This window comes from Macrotis lagotis, chromosome 7, assembly GCF_037893015.1.
Source record: "Macrotis lagotis isolate mMagLag1 chromosome 7, bilby.v1.9.chrom.fasta, whole genome shotgun sequence".
Lineage (NCBI taxonomy): Eukaryota > Metazoa > Chordata > Mammalia > Peramelemorphia > Peramelidae > Macrotis > Macrotis lagotis.
This window is the reverse complement of record NC_133664.1, coordinates 207998849-208018880: the sequence shown is the minus strand read 5'-3', so window position 1 is coordinate 208018880 and position 20032 is coordinate 207998849. Positions and strand designations below refer to the sequence as shown.

At 35.4% G+C, this 20032-nt stretch overlaps 1 protein-coding gene across 10 annotated transcripts in view; it reads right to left on the bottom strand.

Annotated features, from left to right (window-relative positions):
• The window catches only part of CRACR2A (calcium release activated channel regulator 2A), a 209110-nt gene that overhangs the window by 126153 nt on the left and 62925 nt on the right, over window positions 1–20032 (bottom strand). For 6 of the 10 annotated variants that reach the window (XM_074194635.1, XM_074194634.1, XM_074194626.1 and 3 more), the window contains one exon: window positions 11945–12194. In XM_074194635.1, the coding sequence (XP_074050736.1) occupies window positions 11945–12160 (216 nt within the window). In that variant the 5' untranslated portion in view covers window positions 12161–12194. Of the gene's footprint in view, window positions 1–7944; window positions 8106–11944; window positions 12195–20032 lie in introns of those variants that run through there. The other 4 variants (XM_074194628.1, XM_074194632.1, XM_074194631.1 and 1 more) reach the window with 2 other exon arrangements.

Below are 20032 nucleotides of genomic sequence, written 5' to 3'. Positions count from 1 at the left end.
AGGCTATTAGAAATAAAAATATAGCTCCCAATCCTTTTATGAGTTATCAGCTTTCTGGGTTCCCTAGCACAGTCTCTTTTGCTTCTGACCTAAGATTAATACCTGTTTGGAAGTGGTGAAGTAACATAGGAAGAGTGAAGAAAAATGTCTGGATTTACTCCTCTTTGATTATATCTGACTAAATTTCAAATCAAATATAAATTTTTTTTTTGTTTTAAGCTTATCCCTTGATTAGTAATCTCTAAATTTTAAAAATTTTTCAAGTTAAGTGCTTTTAAGATTAATCTGTCCCTTTTACTACCTCAAACTATTAAGCAAAGTATGAATAAATAAACAAATCATTTAATACATATTTCCCTAGTCTGGAAAAAAATAAATTCTTACACAAGCCATTTCAGAAATGTGTGCCTCTTTCAGCATTTTGGCTTATCGTTGCATTGATCAGTGAGCTCTAAAATCTTTCTAAGGCTTTTTAAAATCCTCTATAATGTATCTGCCATTATATAATGTTCTAGTTCTTCTCATTTCACTCCACTTTAGCTCACAAAGATCTTCCCAGTTTATATGTGAAATTGTTCATTTCCTCATGTTTTATGGCATAAAAAAATATTCCATTACATTCGTAGACCACGATTTATTTAGCCATTCCTCCATAGGACAACCTCTTTAGTTTCCTAGTTGGGGCCACTTTGCTAGCATTCTTTATGCCCCATCTCTTCTTCATTAGTAGCTGATTAAGAATTGATTATACTATTTAAAAACACCCCCACAAATCTGTGATAGTTGATTATGGAATTAAAAACAGGAATTGAGGTTTGTCAAAGGTTCCCAAAAGTGTTTTTTTAATGGCTTCTGCCACACAGTTTACCATGTAGTTCCATAATTTCTGTCATGAACAACTCTTCATGATCCCATTTTGGGTTTTCTTGGCAAAGTTTCTGAAGTGGTTTGCCATTTCCTTCTCTAGTTCCTTTAATAGATAAGGACATCGAGGCAAACAGAATTAAGTCACTTGCCCAGGGTCATAGAGAAAGTGTCTGTGGTAAGGTCTTCCTAACTCCAGGCCCAGTGATCTATAGAATGTGCAATCTAACTGCCCTCTCTGATTCTATGTCTTTACAAAATAGATATATATCACAAATCATTAATTATAATACATGGCCACTCTGAGGATCTTCATGGAAAATGGGTAATAATCTCCAAGCCTCATTTTCTCCTTTAGTAAAAAAGGTTGGCTGATGGACAAAACTATAAGTGGAAGCCTTCAAACGATGATCACCTAGATTAAGGGAGACAGATATTGACTTTCATCTAAAGTGCCAGAACCAACTTGAAACCCCAAAGCTTCACCTCTAAACAAACATCATATTCAATGGTAATACAGATATTGAATAATTTCATTACCCAGTTTTTGTCTCTTTTGTAAAAAGAGAGCTATTTTTATAAAAATAATTTGTCAGCTGTGTGTTGTATACACCTGCCTCCGAAGTACAGATATTGTGACAATCCAGAAAATGCTTTTTCATGGTATTAGGTATGAAATAAGAAGTGAGAGATTTGTTTTTCTAAAGTTACACTAAAAGTTTCATTTTCTCTATGAATTTCTGAGTGAAATTATGGATGTTATACAAGGAATTTAGGTAAGATTCTAAGAAGAATTCTTATAATAAACAATAGCATTTCCATATATATTTATAAATATTTATGCATGAGCAAATGTTTATATGTCCATAATATTTTAAGTTTTGCAAAGCATTTAATATATAGTATATCATTCTAATCTCACAACCACCCTGAGAAATATGTGATACTATTATCCCCATTTTAGGGATGAGGAAACTGAGGCAGAGAGAAGTTAAATGACATACTCTAGATATATGGACTGGCTATGATTGCTGAAAATTAAGGAGAGGTAAGTAGCTCTTTTTCTATGGGAATACAGTGTAGTGCACTGATACTGGAATAGGGGAAGAGACAACATTATCTCTGAAGATTCATTCCAGACCATTTGGTGATAAGACTTTCATTTATCCTTCATCCATTTTTTAAAAAAAATTTTTGCAAGGCAATGGGATTAAGTGACTTGCCCAAAGTCACACAGCTAGGTAATGGCAGGTGTCTGAGATTGAATTTGAACTGAAGTCCTCCTGTTTCCAGGATAAGTGTTCTATCCACTGCCCCTGTGGTAAGATTATACTTAGGATCATAAGATAAGAAATTTAAAGCTAGAAGAGACCTTGAAGGTAAATGTCTTCACTTTACAGATGGGGAAAGTGAGAGTCCATGATGAAATGTGTTCAGATTCACACTACTTAGAAGCAGCTCCAGAACTGGAATTCCAAATAGATACTGATGTAGGACTGCAAGAGAACCTAGAATCTTTCCAGACTTCCTCACTTTTCAGATGAAAAATCTGAGACCCACAAAGGTAAAATAATTTGCCTAAGAACTTGTGGTTGGTAAACAGCAGAATTAACTAACTCCAAAACCAGAAGACTTCTACAGTAACTATTCTCAAAACTTTTGGTTCCAGGATTCCTTTACTTTTTTTTGAGATAATTAGGGTTAAGTGACTTACCCAAGGTTACAAATCTAGTAAATGTCTGAGGGTAGATTTGACCTCAAAAACTCCTGATTTCAAGGGACAGTGCTCTATCTATACTTATATCACCCAGTTGCCTCAATCCCTTTACTGTTAAACATTATTGAGAACTCAAAGAGTTTTTATATGAGTTATATCTATTAATATTTTCTATAGTAGAAATAAAAATATATTATTATTATTATTATCATGAAAATAGTTTTGATCTCACAGATGCTCTGAAAGGATCTCAGGGATCCTCAAACATCCCTGGACCACACATTGAGAAATGTTGAACTAGACTATTCTGCCTCTCCCATTTCTAAGAACTGAACTTCCCTAAAGCTCCACATAGAGCATTATATCCTCATCTCAGCTACCATCCTAAAAAAAGACCCACCATTACCATTGTCAGAGCATAAAACGTTTCTCAAAAGCTATATTCCTGGTTAAAAAAAAAGATTGATTTCTTTAGAGAATATTCAGTCTTCATGGCTCAGTCATCTTTGTCAGTAGATAAGAAGTCAAGATCTGTAATTATCACCCCCTAAGCTATTTACAAACTCAGGAAAATAATGATCAGGAATTGGGAAAACTTGTCCTGCCTTCATGAAGAGACAATAAGAATGATCAAGTTAAAAGAATGGAGATTTAACCTTTTGTCTATTCTTGTTCATGTATAACCTGGTTCTCCTTCTTCCATCCCCCCACCCTTTGCTGTTGTATAACTATTCTGATCTCCCTCTGCTCATGGTGATCATCTTGGACAGATAGCTTTCCCCTGTAGGTTTACAGTAAATCCTAGAGACTAAAATTTCATGTCTAAACTATATTTTCCATCATTTTATTTTAACCCTATATTTTTAAGGTTTGAAGTTATTGTGTCATAATGTGTGTATTGTCAGGAATTTGAGAGGGATAAGTCCTTGTTCTCTGCTCAGACATACTCCTTGGAAGGAAAGAGTCTGTAACTTTTCAAATCCTTGCTTTTTTTCTGTACCCAAGTTTTAGTTGACAGATGTGGGATAAGATAATTTTGACTTGGAAAGGGAGTAGACCCCTCCTTTTAACAACACTGGTTATGGGATCCCTTTAAAAAAAAAGCAAGGACAGATTTTGAGCTTAACCAAAACTGGCCTTGCAATGAGCTGAGAATATTACGATTGCTCTATTTTTGAACATTTGTTTTGTTTGAAGTTGAAATATTATCTGGAATTTACCTCAGAATTTAATGGAAATGCTTTCTTCTTTTGAGAGGTAGGTGTTTTCTCTGTTTTGGTCTCTAGGCCCTCCTGAACCCCACTAAAGTAAGAATTTATTCAGGGGTGCACTCTATTTGTGTGTCTTTGGGGGTCCTGTAAGGACAGAGGAGACCCCTGGGTCCTGCTTGTGTCTTAATTGTTTATAGTCTCAAATGTTCCTCTAAAGTGAGAATTTATTCCAGGGTGTGCTCAATTTGTGGGGGACTCTAAGGTGAGAGCAAAGCAGGGGCTCCCCTTTTATTGTTTGTGTCTTTTGTTGTTTTTGGTGTTATGCTTTTGATAGCCCAATATATGAGATTTTGTTCAGCAACTCTCTTTTGTTTGTGTGTCTATCTATTCAGATATTTGTTGTTCTTAATACTAGTATTTCTGCTACTAACACACTAGAGTTTAGAACAAGAGCTTAGAGATAGAATGTCTTCATATGGACTCCAGCCACTTACCTCCCTTTCTCCCCTTCACAAAACATAAACAATGAATTTAATTTGCACCAATCTGAGAAATGGAGCACCTTTAGGATGGTTCACAGGAACCCTGCCTTTTTCCCTCAGAGATACTGGTGACTAGTGAGATCTAAAAAAGAAAATTCTCTTTGCTCTCTTAAAAAAATCTGTTTCTGGGGGACAGAGCCAAGATGGTGGAGGAAAGGCAGGGACTTGCCTGAACTTTCCCCCAACCATACCAAATACCTTTAAATAATGACTCTAACTAAATTCTAGAGTGGCAGAACTCACAAAAAGATAGGGAAACAATTTTACAGCACAAGACAACTTGGAAAATCCATGGGAAGGGTCTGTTGCACCAAGGTTGGAAAGGCCCCCACAGTGCAGTCCAGGTTGTGCAGGAACAAACCAGCTCCAGTCATCCAGGAACACAGATTGTGAGGCACTTGGGTCCAAGGCAATGGTGACAGTTTCCATACCACTCAACCCAGGAATTGCCAAGGACAATTTGGAAGATCAGCAGGAAAATTCTGCCACACTATGGTGAGAAGGGAGCCCAGTCCAGTGCTGGCCTCGGCACAGACCCAGGGCCAGGGAACCAGAAGGAGGCTTGAGGAGTCCCAGCATTTGCTTCCAGAGTGCCAAACCCATGGATGCTAAAGGAGTTGGGGGAGAGTACAGAGGTCTCTGTGCTATCTCTGAGGCAGGACTCTTGTTGCTTCACCCATACTCAAACCCAAGTCACAGTCTGGGGCTCTAGTCTTTCAAAAACAACCAGAAGCACAACAGACCTTATATCCTGAAGCAAAACAAGGACTCTCCTCATGGTTCCAGGGCAGATGGGAGAGCCTGTGGTCATCCACAGACCAAAGCACAGACCAGGAGAGCAGTCAGAGACTCTCATATGACCTTGGAGGAAATGAGAACTTACAGGTCTCTGAGGGTGAGGGGGGGAGGTATCCCTAAAAATAGGTGCAAAAATCCTCAAAAGCTTGTGCATCCTCCACCCTGAAAACAGAGCTCCACCTTAACAAAGAGTTAAAATCAAGTCATAGGTTTGATGAGAAATGAGCAAGCAATAGAAAAAAAACCAACCACATTCAATTACTTTGATCCTATGGAGGATCAAAATACACATTCAGAATATAATAAAGTCAAAATTTTTGAATCCAAAACTTACAAGAAAATATGAATTAGTCTCAGGCTATGAAAGAGCTCAAAAAATATTTTGAAAATCAAGTAAGAGAGGGAGAGGAAAAATTGGGAAGAGAAATTAGAGCAAGAAGGGAAAATCATGAAAACCAAGTCAGCAGCTTAGTGAAGGAGATTCAAAAAAAATACTGAAGAAAATAACATCTTAAAAAGACAGTTTAGGTCAAATGGAAAAAGCAGTCCAAAAAGGACAATGAGGAAAAGAATGCCTCAAAAAACAGAATTGACCAGATGGAGAAGGAGACACAAAAACTCTCTGAAGAAAACAATTCCTTCAAATGTAGAATAGAGCTAAGGGAAGTTGATGATTTTGTGAGAAATAAAGAAACAATAAAACAAAAGCAAAAGAGTGAAAAACTAGAAAGAAATATGAAATATCTCATTTGACAAACAACTGACCTGGAAAACAAATCCAGAAGAGATAATTTAAAAGTTATTGGACTACTTGTAAGTCATGACCAGGAAAAGAACCTAGACATCATTTTTCAAGAAATTCTCCAAGAAAATTGCCCTGATATCCCAGAAGCAGAGGGTAAACTAGAAATCAAAAGAATCTACCAATCACCTCCTGAAAGAGATCCCAAAGGATTTTTCTAGCCAAATTTCAGAACTCCCAGAAATTTTGTAGACAAATTTCAGAACTTCAGATCCAAGGAGAAAATAATGCAAGTAGTCAGAAAGAAATAATTCAAATATCATAGAGTCAGAATAACATAAAATTTAGCAGTATTTACATTAAGGGCTCATAGGACTTGAAATATGATATTCTAGAAAGCCAAAAAAACCTTGGATTACAACCAAGAATCAACTACCCAGCAAAACTGAACATTCCATTTCTGGGGAAAACATAGACATTCAATGAAATAGGGGACTTTCAAACCTCCCTGATGAAACAACCAGAGCTGAACAGAAAGTTTGATCTTCAAATAAAGGACTCAGCTGAATCATAGAGAAGGTGGGTGGGAAAGCCAAATTATGAGGGATTTAATGATGTTGAACTATTTGTGTTCCTGCATGGGAAGATGATACTGATAACATATATGAACCTTCTCGTTTATTTGGGGTAGTTAGAAGGAGCATAAATAGATATGACACATGAGGGAATTTGAAGGTATAAGATATTAAAAAGGTGAAGTCAATGGGGAGGGGGGGAAGGAATGTCCTGGGAGAAAGGGAAAGGAGGGATAGAATGGACTAAGTTATCTTACATAAAAGAGGCAAGAAAAAGCTATTGCAATAGTGTGGAAGAGGGAAGATGAAGGGCAGTGAGCCTTACTCTCATTTGAAGTAACTCAGAATGGAAATAACATTCATACTCAATTGGGTATAGAAACAGGAGAGCAAAGAGATGGGAAAAAAGAGACAGGGTCCAGGGAGGGGGATACATAGGTGATAGAAGAGAGGGAAGATCATGAGAGAGGGTAGTTAGTTGCAATACTTTTGAGGAGGGACAGGATAAAAAGAGAAAGAAAATAGAATAAATGGGAGTTGGGGAGATAGACTTCAGGGAAAATATAGCTATTAAAGGCAACTATGCAGGGAAAATGTGAAGCAATTTCTCTGATGGACATGATAAAGAATGTTATCCATCTCTCTTTTTTTTTAGATTTTTAAAGGCAATGGGGTTAAGTGGCTTGCCCAAAGCCACACAGCTAGCCAGTGTTCTATCCACTGCACCACCTAGCCGCCCCCAGAATGTTATCCATCTCAAAGAGAGAGCTGATGTTGTCTGAATGCAGACTGAAGCAAACTTTTTCCTCTCACTTGAGGTTTTTCTTTCTTTGTGTGTATGTGTGTGTGGGGAGCATTATGTTTACTTTTACAACAACTATTGTAATAATGTTTTTCATGGCTACACATTTTTAATCTACACCAAGTAACTTGCTTTCTCAATGTAGGAAGGAGGTAGGAGGAAGGGAAAGAATCTGAAACTCAAGGTTTTGGAAGTAAATGTTGAAATTTGCTTTTGCTTGTAGCCAGGGGGGAATTTTTAAAATAAAATATTTTTTTTTAAAAAGAAAATATTTAAAAGACAAAAAGAAAGAAAGAAATTATAAGCAGTCACACTTTGGAGAAGCATCAAAAGACTTGCATGAGCTGATGCTGAATGAAATGAGCAAAGCAAGAGAACATTGTGCACATAAACTCCAATACTGCGAGATGTTCAATTATAATGGATGCAGCTCTTCTCAGCAGTTCAATCCTGAGAGAGCTGTTCTGAACAAAACCATCCACATCCAGAGTAAAACTATGGAGTCTGAATGTAGAACAAAGCATTCAGTGTTTATTTTTTTAAAACCTCTTTTATGTTTTCCTTTCTTTCTCAATGGCACAGTGGAAAGAGCACTGGTCCTAGGGGTCAGGAGGACAGGAGTTTGTATTTGATCTCAGACAACTAACACTAACTAGCTATGTGACCTTGGCCAAGTCACTTAACCCTGATTACCTCACATCCAGGGTCATCTGCAGTCATCCTGATTCATTTCTGGACACTGGACACAGATGGTTCTGAAGGAGAAAGTGAGGCTGGTGATTTAGCACAGCCCTCCTCACTCAAATCCAATTTATGTGCTTGTCATGGCATCACCTCCCTAATGTCATGGTCTTCTTCAAGAAGAGAGGACAAACAATTATAGAATTCTTCTTCTTTTTCCTCATTCACAACATGACTAATAGGTAATTATGTTAAACACAATTTTACATGTACAACTTTTACCAGATTGTTCAGTACCATAGGGAGTGGGGAGGGAAGGATTGTGGAGAAAAATGTGGAACTCATAAATTTGTGAATGAATGAATATTGAAAACTAATTAAAAAATAAGGAAAAATTTCAATTAAATAAAAAAGGTCTAGGTTTGAGGTTCAGTTTCATAACTTAGAACTCTGTGACTTGACCAGGGGTATATAAACTTCTCTTTCTGAGTTTTTGTAAATAAAGTGTTTTCTGCAACTTTAAAAAAACTGGTTTTGTTTTTTTCTGTGTCTTGCTTGGTTTTGTTAGTTGTCTATTGCATTTTCTCTACCCCAATAGGTCAAAATGTTCCCCTTTTTATCTTCCCTCCCCTGCTAGGAAAATGGTTTCTAGCCACCTGTCATTTCTTTCACATGCTTTTTTCAGCTGTAAAAATAGGGGGGGGGGGTGAATTGGAATTATTCTTTCAAAATTGCAATTTTTGTCTTCCCTGGAGAACTTTTTATCTAGAAATTGAATTGACTTGTGAACATGGGAACTTGGGATATACAGATTGGTTTATGTGTGGACTTGACCCTTTAGCTGTCCTGATGCCAGCAGCTACACAATAAGCAATATAAATTGCCTTCCTTGCCCTCCAAAACAACATTTTGGTCTCTCTGAATCTAAGAACCTACATAAAGAAGAGAAACTTCCAGAGGGCAAGACCCTCAGGGTTTCTCGGTGATTATGGCAGGTAAATAAGAAATGAAGCAAAGAATAGTTTTCTAATTTTTCTATTTTTCATAATAAAATACAACAAAAAAATCAATCTGGGAGAGGAGTCCCTCAGGATTTCTGGTCAAAATAAAAACAATTGCAATTTACATTTGCTCTGAATCAATTGAGGCACAAACAATGAGCAAATGAGCTTAGCCTAGGGTTCAACACTGTTCCTAGTGTGCTACCCTGAGAGAGGGTCCTTGAGTAGGGAACAAATGACAATAGTATTTCTTGAGGTGGGGGTGAGTGGCAGTGGAGTGACTTATACAAGTGCTAGTAAGTTCTATGAGTCTCCAGCAAGCTCCAAGTGCTGAAACATTTTTTTCCTCATCAAAATATGGGGAATAATGGGTTTGAAGAGTTCTGAAATCACTATATCTGAAATTTTCTCTATCTTTAGGCCTTCTCAATTTTTATCCATCTTATAAAGCTCATTTCCAATGAATCAATCTGCAAAGTTGATAATGAAGCAGAGGAACTCTGGGTAGAGAGAAACATTGTAATTTCCATCCCCTTTTTTTTTGTATTAAGAGATAAATGCAATCCTTTCCTTTCTTTGTATTATTCTTTTGTTACAAGCAAATTCCCTAAAAGAAAGGAAATGTTCCTAAGCAAACAGACTCTGTTAAAATAATTAATCTTTTAATTTTGCACTACTCTGCTATGGAATCCTGTCTAAACTAGTGTCTCCAAAATGTCTCACCAGACTCTCCTAGTGATATATCATAAATGCCTTAAGGCTATATTGTGTTAACAAAGATCCTAACTCCCAATCAAACTGACATCAGTTAAGATACTATAAATTCTAAACCTTAATTTAAGTATTTAAGGTTAATCTATAATTTCCATTTCCTGCAGACATGATTTAAGCCATTCCTTAGTCCCTCCTAGTGCCACCCTAACCCCTCCCCTAACTCCTTCCTACACAGGAGTTGGGCTGCATTTCCCATAAGAGTTCTGTACACCTTCAAATCAGTCCCATAGTTACAGCTATATCTCTCCCATTCTCCTTTCCCAGTGTTTAGCTGTTTATTTTTTATGTTCTCACCTACCCAGCTGGTAGCTGTTTCTCCTTTGCTTAAAGTCACTACCTTCTTAAGAACTCACTTTCTTTACCTTGCTAAAGAACTTGTGAACTTCTTGTGAATTAAAATTTAAGGCTTTTCTTACCTTACTGAGTCAGAACCTTGTGATTTCATCACTTAGAAGAACCACAGCTGCCTCTCTAGGATTTCCCATCCCTTCCCAGACAATAATGCAATAATGAACCATCTCCATATCTGCTCCAGATCCAAGCACAGCTTAATAAACACTAGTTAATGACTAAAAAACTAAGCTATTTTGATCATTCCAGTGATCCCAGACAATTCCAAAGACCTCATGATGAAAAATGCCATCCACCTGAAAGAGTACTGTACAAAGTGAAGTATATGTTCTTTTATTTTATTTATCTCACTCTTCCCTACCCTCCATCCCCAATATAGCTAATGTGGAAATGTTTTGAGTGACTTCATATTGTATAATGGGTATCATATTTCTTGACTTTTCAAAAGGAGGGGAAGAGAGAAGGAGGAAATTTGGAACTGACAATTTTTAAAATGATAAACCCTTAATATTTTAATAAAATGTATAAAGGATAAAAATAAATCTAACATTACTTAAATTGGATCTTCATGAACTCAAAAATTGGGGCAGATATAGTTTCTAGTTTATAACCAAGATTTTACTGGGGGAAAAAGGGTAAACTAAGTCATCCTTTCCTTTCTCCCTTTTCCATAGTCAGAAACTAGCTTAAGCAGCAAGGTACCCTAAGAGAGAGGCAGAAGATGGTATGTGTTAAGCAAGTCAAATCACCATCAATCACCTTCTCCCCTCAGTCTGAGACAAAGAAACCCCAGGATCCTAAATCCAAAATTCTAGTAATAGTTGTGGTCACTAGACCATCAGTCCCATTATAGCTTGGAACCCAAAACCACAATTAAGGAAAACAATCCCTAAGGAGAATGAATCCACTTTCTTCTACCAGCAATACTAACTAACCAACTGTCATTGATGAGGAGGTAAGTCCAAGAGCCTTAGGAATAGCAGCAACATCCTCCCTCCCTCTAGCTACTAAAGAGTGAAAAAAAAAATAAAGTTCACATCACCAAAGTTCTTGGCATTGTCAAATGTTAACATCAGAAATGGATATGGTTTTTATTGGTGGGAATAACAATAAACAAGATGTATTACCATCTGCTTTCCCACTGCACCCTAAGGACCATGGAATCTTTCCATCTAATTTGCAGCTGAAACTCCTCTATGTGTTGTCTCTCTTGTCCTTGAGAACAGGGACTCACTAGCTTATTTTCCTAGCACTTAGCACAATGTTTTGCATACAGTAAGCTCTCAATAGCTCTTTTTTTCATTCTTTTATTCATATGAGACAAAGTAAACTTTACCCAGCTGTCCTAACTCTCAATAAAGTCCTTTAATCATCAGTATGGGCTACTTCCAGACAACCTCTCGATTTCTTTTGGCCCCAAATTTGTAATACCATGAGTTTCTAGATTCTAAAGTCTAGAGAATGATCATTTGTACATAATTGTAGGGGAGGGGAATGGGAAGAAGGGAATATTTTTTCCTTCTTTTTGGAAAATACAAATAATTCACAGAATTTCACTTTAAGGCTTACAAAGATCTTTTCTCAAAAAAGGTTGCCAGTGTAGATATTGTTGTCCTCATCTTACAGATGAGGAAAACAGATTCAGAGGGTTAGTGATTTACTTATGATCCTATAGCTTATGATTGTATAGCAAAGCACAGCAGTTAGGAATTGAACCTTGGTTTTCTGATAACTCTTTGTAGGTGTGTGTGTTTGTGTGTGTGTGTGTGTGTGTGTGTGTGTAGGGTGATGACAGGGAGGGAAGAGGCTGCCCCAGAATTTCATCATTCTAACCCATGATACAAGATGAAATCTAATTGACTGGTCTCATCGGCAGATCCTCTTACCTGCATGTCCTTCCTTACAATGAAACCTTTGCCTTCTCTGTCACAGGTCTGGAAGAACTCTTGAGCTTTCTTCAACATGTCCAGCTGGACTGGGTCCTGTCCTCTTGTTCCACTCCACTGTGCATCCTCTGGGAATTTGGAATTGGTCTCATTCCTCTTAAGAGCACGTCTGGCCTTCCCAGATCCTTGAACTGGTCTCTTTTCAGGGGTTTCCATCTTATCAATTCACCATCAACAATCCAGCTCTGCTCTTAGATATGAATAAAAGAAAAGACAAGAGACAGTGACTTAAGAGGTAATGAGAGGAGACCAGAGGAGAGAAAGGAAAGACTGAGAAGGAATGAACAGTACCATTCACCAATGTTCCACCAATATCTTTAATTAACTATTGAAGGAAGAAGAACAAAAAGGCTTAAAAATATCTACCGTGATAGCTTATTAGACTAAAATGTCCAGTCAAAGGAGGCAGATTGAAAGATTGAAAGATAGATGAAATGCCTTACCCCAAAGCTGGCCACACATTCAAACAGCTTATAAAATATTAGGGCTGAAAGTTAACTTGGAAATCATTCAATCCAAGCTTTTTCTTTCACAGATAAGTAATGACTTTCACAAGGATGTGAAGAGTTAATGAGTTTGGTGGTACAGACTTGAATCTCAAGATGGGAAAGTCACTCATCATGGAGGAGCTAGTACCTTCCACAAAGGATGCTCTGCTTTATAAAAAGGCAGTTATATAGCTCAGGGACTAGAAAGGACTAGAGTCAGGAAAACTAAAATACACATCTGGCCTTTAGATATTTACTAGGTGTGTGACCCTGGAAAAGTAATTTAATCTTGTTTACCTCAGATTCCTCAAATGGAAAAAAGAAGATAATAATAGTAGCTTCCTCCCAGGATTGTTGTGAGGATCAAATGAAACATTTGTAAAGTGTTTAATACAGATTCTTATTTCTTTGCTTTCATGAAGAACAGTTTTCCTACTTCAATAGTACTATCTTTTATATCCATCAAATACTTAACATTTTTTTCCTTAGCCACAGAATCAAGAGACATCAGAAAATGTCACTTTCTGAAACTGAATCAAATAAAAATCAACAAAAAGAGGAATGAGATTAGCTGCTGCTAAAAAAAAAAGTCAATGGTATGAGGTGATTTATAAGTGAGCAGCTGATGAGATTAGGTTGGACTCAGAAAGTAAGAAGTTGAAAGGAGATTATGTAATCATTTATTGCTGTTGAACCACAAGAACAAATCTCAGGAAAGTATGGAACAAAAAGAAATCCCAGAATTGTTCAAAAAAACAAATGAAATCCATAAGTCAAGAAAAATAGCAAGGATCAAACATCAGAATTTATATTTTTCAAAGCAAGAAAAGAAAAATACACACACACACACACACACACACACACACACACACACACACACACACACACAAACATTTAGGCAGGTTCCAGTTCATCTGAACAATAAAATGGAAACTTTCTCCAGTCCCAAATAATTCTGAAAAAAAGTCAAACAAACCCAAGCCATCTCCATAAAACATGAAAGCAAGAATTCCAACAAACAACCTTATAGAGAATGTGATCCATGAGCCTTTCTCTCTCTCTCTCTCTCTCTCTCTGTCAAGAAGTCTAACCAGATTTGCTTATGGTTTTCTGGATTCTCTATCCACTGTGCCATCTAGCTGTCAAGACCTGAGCTCAAATCCAATCTCATATATTTAATACTTACTGTGTGACCTTGGGCAAGTCACTTAACCCTGATTGCCTCACATCCAGGGTATCTATAGTCTTAATTCAAATATGACCACTGGACTCAGATGACTAGGGAGGAGAAAGTGAGGCTGGTAACTTAACACGGCACCCCCTCACTCAATTGTAATTCATATGCTTGTTAAGGCATCACCTCCCTGATGTTATGGTGCTTGTAAAGAATGAAGGACAAGCATCATAGTTTTCTGGGACACTGAGGATTTTTCTCTCCTGCTTAAGACTGAAAAGAGCATTTAGAAATAAAGGATAATATAATGGGAAAAAAGCAATAGCATTAAAAGAGCTTCTATACAAGAAAACATAAGGACAGAATGTGTAGAGACAGTTGTTGTTCAGTCTGTTTTCCAATGATGTCTGACTCTGTGACCTCTTTGGAGTTTGCCGTTTCCTTTCCAGTTTGTGACATGCCCAGGGTCACACAGTTAGCAAGGTTCTAAGGCCAGCCTTGGACTCTAGAAGATGAATCTTCCTGATTTCAAGCCCAGTCTTCCTCTGCTACATCATATAGTTGCCCTTTGGTACTGCTGTGTAGGGGTACATAACTTGCCAAAGAAAAATCATGAAGACTAATACAAAAAAATTACCCAAAACTTTTGAATACAGAAAACCAAGCACCAATAGAAAGAATTCACAAAATACTCTCTTTCAAACTCTAAGACATATTCTAGAATTAAATTTTAAAATTTTAATGAAAAAAAAATTCTATAAAGGAAAGAAAAATTGAAAACCAAAAGACTATTCTGTACCCAATAGAAACCTCAGAAGGGGGATGAAATAATATATAATTATCCCTTCTACCACATGATTTTTCCAACATGGTTTCAATATAGTCAGGTCAACATAAGATATAAAACGAGAATGTGGGAAAGCTTTGCAGAAGCTGCAGACAACATGTGAAGACCAGCAGATAACACAGAAAAAGTTTAGGAACTCAAACTCAAACTCAAATAATAAAATAAAAAAATGAACAAGGTGAAATCACCACAAAATCAAAAGTAATTAAAAATATATATTTTTATAATTTACTAGGTATAGCTATATGCCAACAAATCTCAGAGCATAATAGAAATTGAGGATTATCTATGAATATATAAAATACCCAGATTAAAAGAATACTAAAAAGAGATCTTAAATAATCCAATGTGAGAAAAGAAATTTGAAAAGGTTGACAAGGAATTAATAGAGAAAAAATGTCTTGCTACAGATGAATTTTCAGAAGAATTAGTAAAACTTTTAGAGGAAAAATAAATATCTATAGTACATAAAAAATTCATTCCCTTAAAAAAAACAGACCTAATAACAAATGGGAAAGGATAAAATAAAGAGAACTACAGTCCAATGATACTTCAAAAATTTTAGATAAGGGTTGGCTAGGTGGCTCAGTGGATAGAGCACCAGCCCTGGAGTCAGAAGTACGTGAGTTCAAATACAGCCTCAGAGACTTAATAATTACCTAGCTGTGTGGCCTTGGGCAAGCCACTTAACCCCATTGCCTTGCAAAAACTTAAAAAAAAGTTTTAGATAAAATCATAGCAAAAATATATTGGCAATTTATTTTAAAAAACTAATCACTTTGATGAATTTTATTTGCAACAGGGGTATAAGATTGTCCAACACTAAAAAAAAATCAAATTTAAAAACAAAAACATCTAAAATAATATAATTTTCTGACTATATATATAGAAAAATTTAATAAACTACAATGCTTACTTTTGCTAAAAATTTTGCAATGCTTAAAGAAATTTTTGTATCATGATAAATTATATAGACTAAAAAGCTAGTATTTTTTTTGTGGAGAAATAAAACTTTCCCACTGAATTCATGAATAAAGTAAGGATAGTCTTCCCTTCTCCCAACATATATTGTTCTTTGATATTATATATACATACATATATATATATATATATATATGAAATGCAACACATCTGTATAGATGTGTTAACAATAGTAATGAGAAAAGAGAAAGAAATTATTGGAGTAAAGACAGACAAAGTGAAGAAAAAATATCCCCATTTGCTGAAGATATGATAGAAAAATTCAAAGAAAAACCAAAAACTGGTGTTTTTAAATAAATTCAGTAAAGTTGCAGACCTAATTCATTAAATCATTGGTTGGCATATTATAATTTTAAAAATATTTTGATTAGGTAAAGATGGAAAAGGAAATCTCATTCAAAATAACTATAAAATACATAAAATATATTAAAGTTATATCTCTAAAGTACATTCAGTACCTGAATATACAAAATTATAAAGTACTCCTTAAAGAAATAAAAGTTTTAAAATCGATGAAGGAATATGGTAGGATCTCAACTATATAATAAACATGACAATAGTATCAAATTATTTTAAAGTTTGTCACTCAACCAACCAAATTACAAAGAGGAATCTAGGAGATTTTGGAGATATTGGAATCAAAAAATAGCTAGAATAAATGAAAATTTAGCTTTTCAAATAGTAAAAATGAAAGGGGGTAGCACTGGCACTACTTGACCTAGAGACTCCAATGTTTACTTGACATGTATTCTAAGCAGGTCAATGACAAAAATAAATACTCCCTACATAAAAAAAAAAAAATTTTTTTCTGGGACATCAAATGACTGGAAACAAAGTAGAGGCCATCAGTTGAGGAATGCCTAAATAAATTTTGGCACATAAACAGAAATATTTATTGTTGGACTATAAATGATGACTGTGATGATATGGAGAAATTGAGAAAGATTTACATCAATTGTTACAATATAAAGGAAATTTATTTTTGATAAATTTTTGACCCTAGGAACAGTTATTATGGAAACGGCAGGGAGCGGGACCAGGTCTTATGTAACTCAAGATAAAGAATGAATCCCACTGGAGTTGTGAGCTAATCCAACCATCCTGGAGAACAATATGGAACTATGCCCAAAGAGCAATAAAACTGATCATGCCCTTTGACTCAGCAATTCCAATACTAGGCCTATATCAGGAAAACATCATTAAAAATGCGAAAAGTTCCACATATTCCAAATGTTTGTAGCAGCTCTTTTTGTAGTGGCAAAGATTTGGAAATTGAGGGGATGCCCATCAATCAAGTGGAGAATGGCTGAACAAGCTATGGTATATGAATGTTATGGAGTACTATTGTTCTATAAGAAACCATGATTGATCAGACTCTAGAGAAGCATGGAAAGAATTACATAAATGGATGCTGAGTGAAGGGATTAGAATCAAAAGAATATTGTACAAATTAACAACAACATTGTGAGTTGATGATGCAATTCAGCAATTCAGAGATCTAGGACAACCCTAGAAAACCTGTTATGGACAAAGCAATTGACATCCAGATGAAAAAAAAATAAAACAAAATCAAAAACTCCCCAAAGTTACATTGAATGAACATTATGTTAACTTTTTAAAATTTTCTTTTATGTTTTTTTCTTCATATCCTATGATTTCCTTTCTTTTCTCAAAGTCCTAATTCTTCATACATAAAATGACTAATATGTAAACACATTAAATATAAATGTACATGTACAATATTCACTAAACTGCCGATGAGGTGAAAAGGAGAAGGGAGGAAAGGAGAAAAGTCTATAACTTATACAAGTGGAAAAATTAAAAAAAAACTCTCATATCATGTAATTGGAAAAATAAAATAAAATTTCAATAATAAAAAGAATGAATCCCACCACATGACAGATTTCTTCATGAATCTATATTTCTAAAAATGAGGCACAACAGCAAAAGAAATAAGCAGAACAAAACAAAAATGCATATAACGATATATTTGTCATGGGGACAAATTTTTTCCTCATATCTGACTATCAGAAATTTTTTTTAATGATTAAATTTCTTTTATTTTTATATGAGAAGATGATACAGCTAACCCCTTTAAGATCTATCATCAGAGTTCCTAGGACTCTTAATTAGGCAGGGTCTTGGAATATTGTTATGTCTTGGGTTTTTTTAACCATTTAATTAAAGATTTTATTTATTTTAAGTTTTACAATTTTCCCCCCAATCTTACTTCCCTCCCCCCCACTCCCAGAAAGCATTTGTCAGTCTTTACATTGTTTCCATGTTGTACATTGATCTAAATTGAATGTGATGAGAGAGAAATCATATCCTTAAAGAAGAAAATAAAGTATTAGAGATAAGATCAGACAATAAGATAGTTTTTTTTTCTAAATTAAAGGGAATAGTCCTTGAACTTTGTTTTATCTGGATACAGATGGTATTTTGTGCAGACAAGCCAAAGTTGTCCCTGATCATTGCACTGATGAAATAAGCGTGTCCATCAAGGTTAATCATCACCCCCATGTTGCTGTTAGGGTGTACAGTGTTTTTCTGGTTCTGCTCATCTCACTCAGCATCAGTTCATGCAAATCCCTCCAGGTTTCCCTGAAATCCCATCCCTCCTGGTTTCTAATAGAACAATAGTGTTCCATGACATTCATATACCACAGTTTGCTAAGCCATTCCCCAACTGAAGGACATTTACTTGAATTCCAATTCTTTGCCACCACAAACTGGGCTGCTATGAATATTTTTATACAAGTGATGATTTTACCACTTTTTATCATCTCTTCAGGGTATAGACCCAGTAGTGGTATTGCTGGATCAAAGGGCATGCACATTTTTGTTGCCCTTTGGGCATAATTCCAAATTTCTCTCCAGAATGGTTAGATGAGTTTACAACTCCACTAACAATGTAATTAGTATCCCAGATTTCCCACAACCCTTCCAACAATGATCGTTATCCTTTCTGGTCATATTGGCCAGTCTGAGAGGCGTGAAGTGGTACCCCAGAGAATCTTTAATTTGCATTTCTCTAATAAGTAATGATTTAAAGCAATTTTTCATATGACTATGGATTGCTTTAATCTCCTCATCTGTAAATTGCCTTTGCATATTCTTTGACCATTTGTCAACTAGGGAATGGCTGTTTTTTTAAAAAAATGACTCAGTTCTCTGTGTATTTTAGAAATGAGTCCTTTGTCAGAAATATTAGTTGTAAAGATTGTTTCCCAGTTTACTACATTTCTTTTGATCTTGGTTGCAGTGGTTTTATCTGTGCAAAAGCTTTTTAATTTAATGTAATCGAAATCATCTAGTTTGTTTTTTAGTGATGTTCTCCATCTCTTTCTTAGTCATAAACTGCTCCCCTTTCCATAAATCTGACAGGTAAACTAGTCCTTGATCTTCTAATTTTCTTATAGTATTGTTTTTTATGTCTAAATCCTGTATCCATTTGGATCTTATCTTGGAATAGGGTGTGAGGTGTTGGTCTAATCTAAGTTTCTTCCATACTAACTTCCAATTTTCCCAGCAGTGTTTATCAAAGAGGGAGTTTTTATTCCAATGACTGGACTCTTTGGGTTTATCAAACAGCAGATTACGATCATCGTTTCTTCCTATTGCTCCTAGTCTATTCCACTGGTCCACCACTCTATTTATTAGCCAATACCAGACAATTTTGATGACTGATGCTTTATAATATCATTTTAGATCGGGTAGGGCTAAGCCCCCTTCTTTTGAACTTTTTTTTTATTAAATCCCTGGAAATTCTTGGCTTTTTATTTCTCATATGAATTTACTTACAACTTTTTCTAACTCATTAAAGTAATTTTTTTTGTCATTTTTGATTGGTAGGGCACTAAACAGGTAGTTTAATTTTGGTAGAATTGTCATTTTTATTACATTAGCTCTACCTATCCATGAGCAGTTGATATTTGCCCATTTATTTAAATCTGATTTAATTTGTGTGAGAAGTGTTTTATAATTGTTTTCAAAAAGTTTCTGAGTCTGCCTTGGCAAATAGACTGCCAAGTGTTTTATATTGTCTGAGGTTACTTTGAATGGGATTTCTCTTTCAAGCTCTTCCTGCAACTTTAGCAGAACTTTTAAAGAACTAATCAACACAGAGACATCCATATAGTTATAGGAAACGTTCCCCTTTTCAGGGATTATAAACATATTCTTATAAACTTCAAGGCATTTAAACTTTTGAGGAACAATAACTGGGTTTATCTGCATTGATCTTGCAGGTATGCTGCTGCAGATTTGGATCAATGTCTAAATGAAAGTAAAGATTGTATCTTATATTAGTCTATAATAGGAAAAGCAAGAATAATGAAAAATTAACTAAATAGCAAAACACAAATAGCAACAGAAACTTTCAAGATCTTTTCTCATATAGGGAATAAACAGTGCAGAAAGAAAAACAATAAGAAAAATAGAAAGTTAACATTAAAAGGCTTCTGACATCCTCTGAACAGGAGAGCAATGAACAGCTCTGCAAAATAGGATGAATGATGATACAGCATACTGAAATT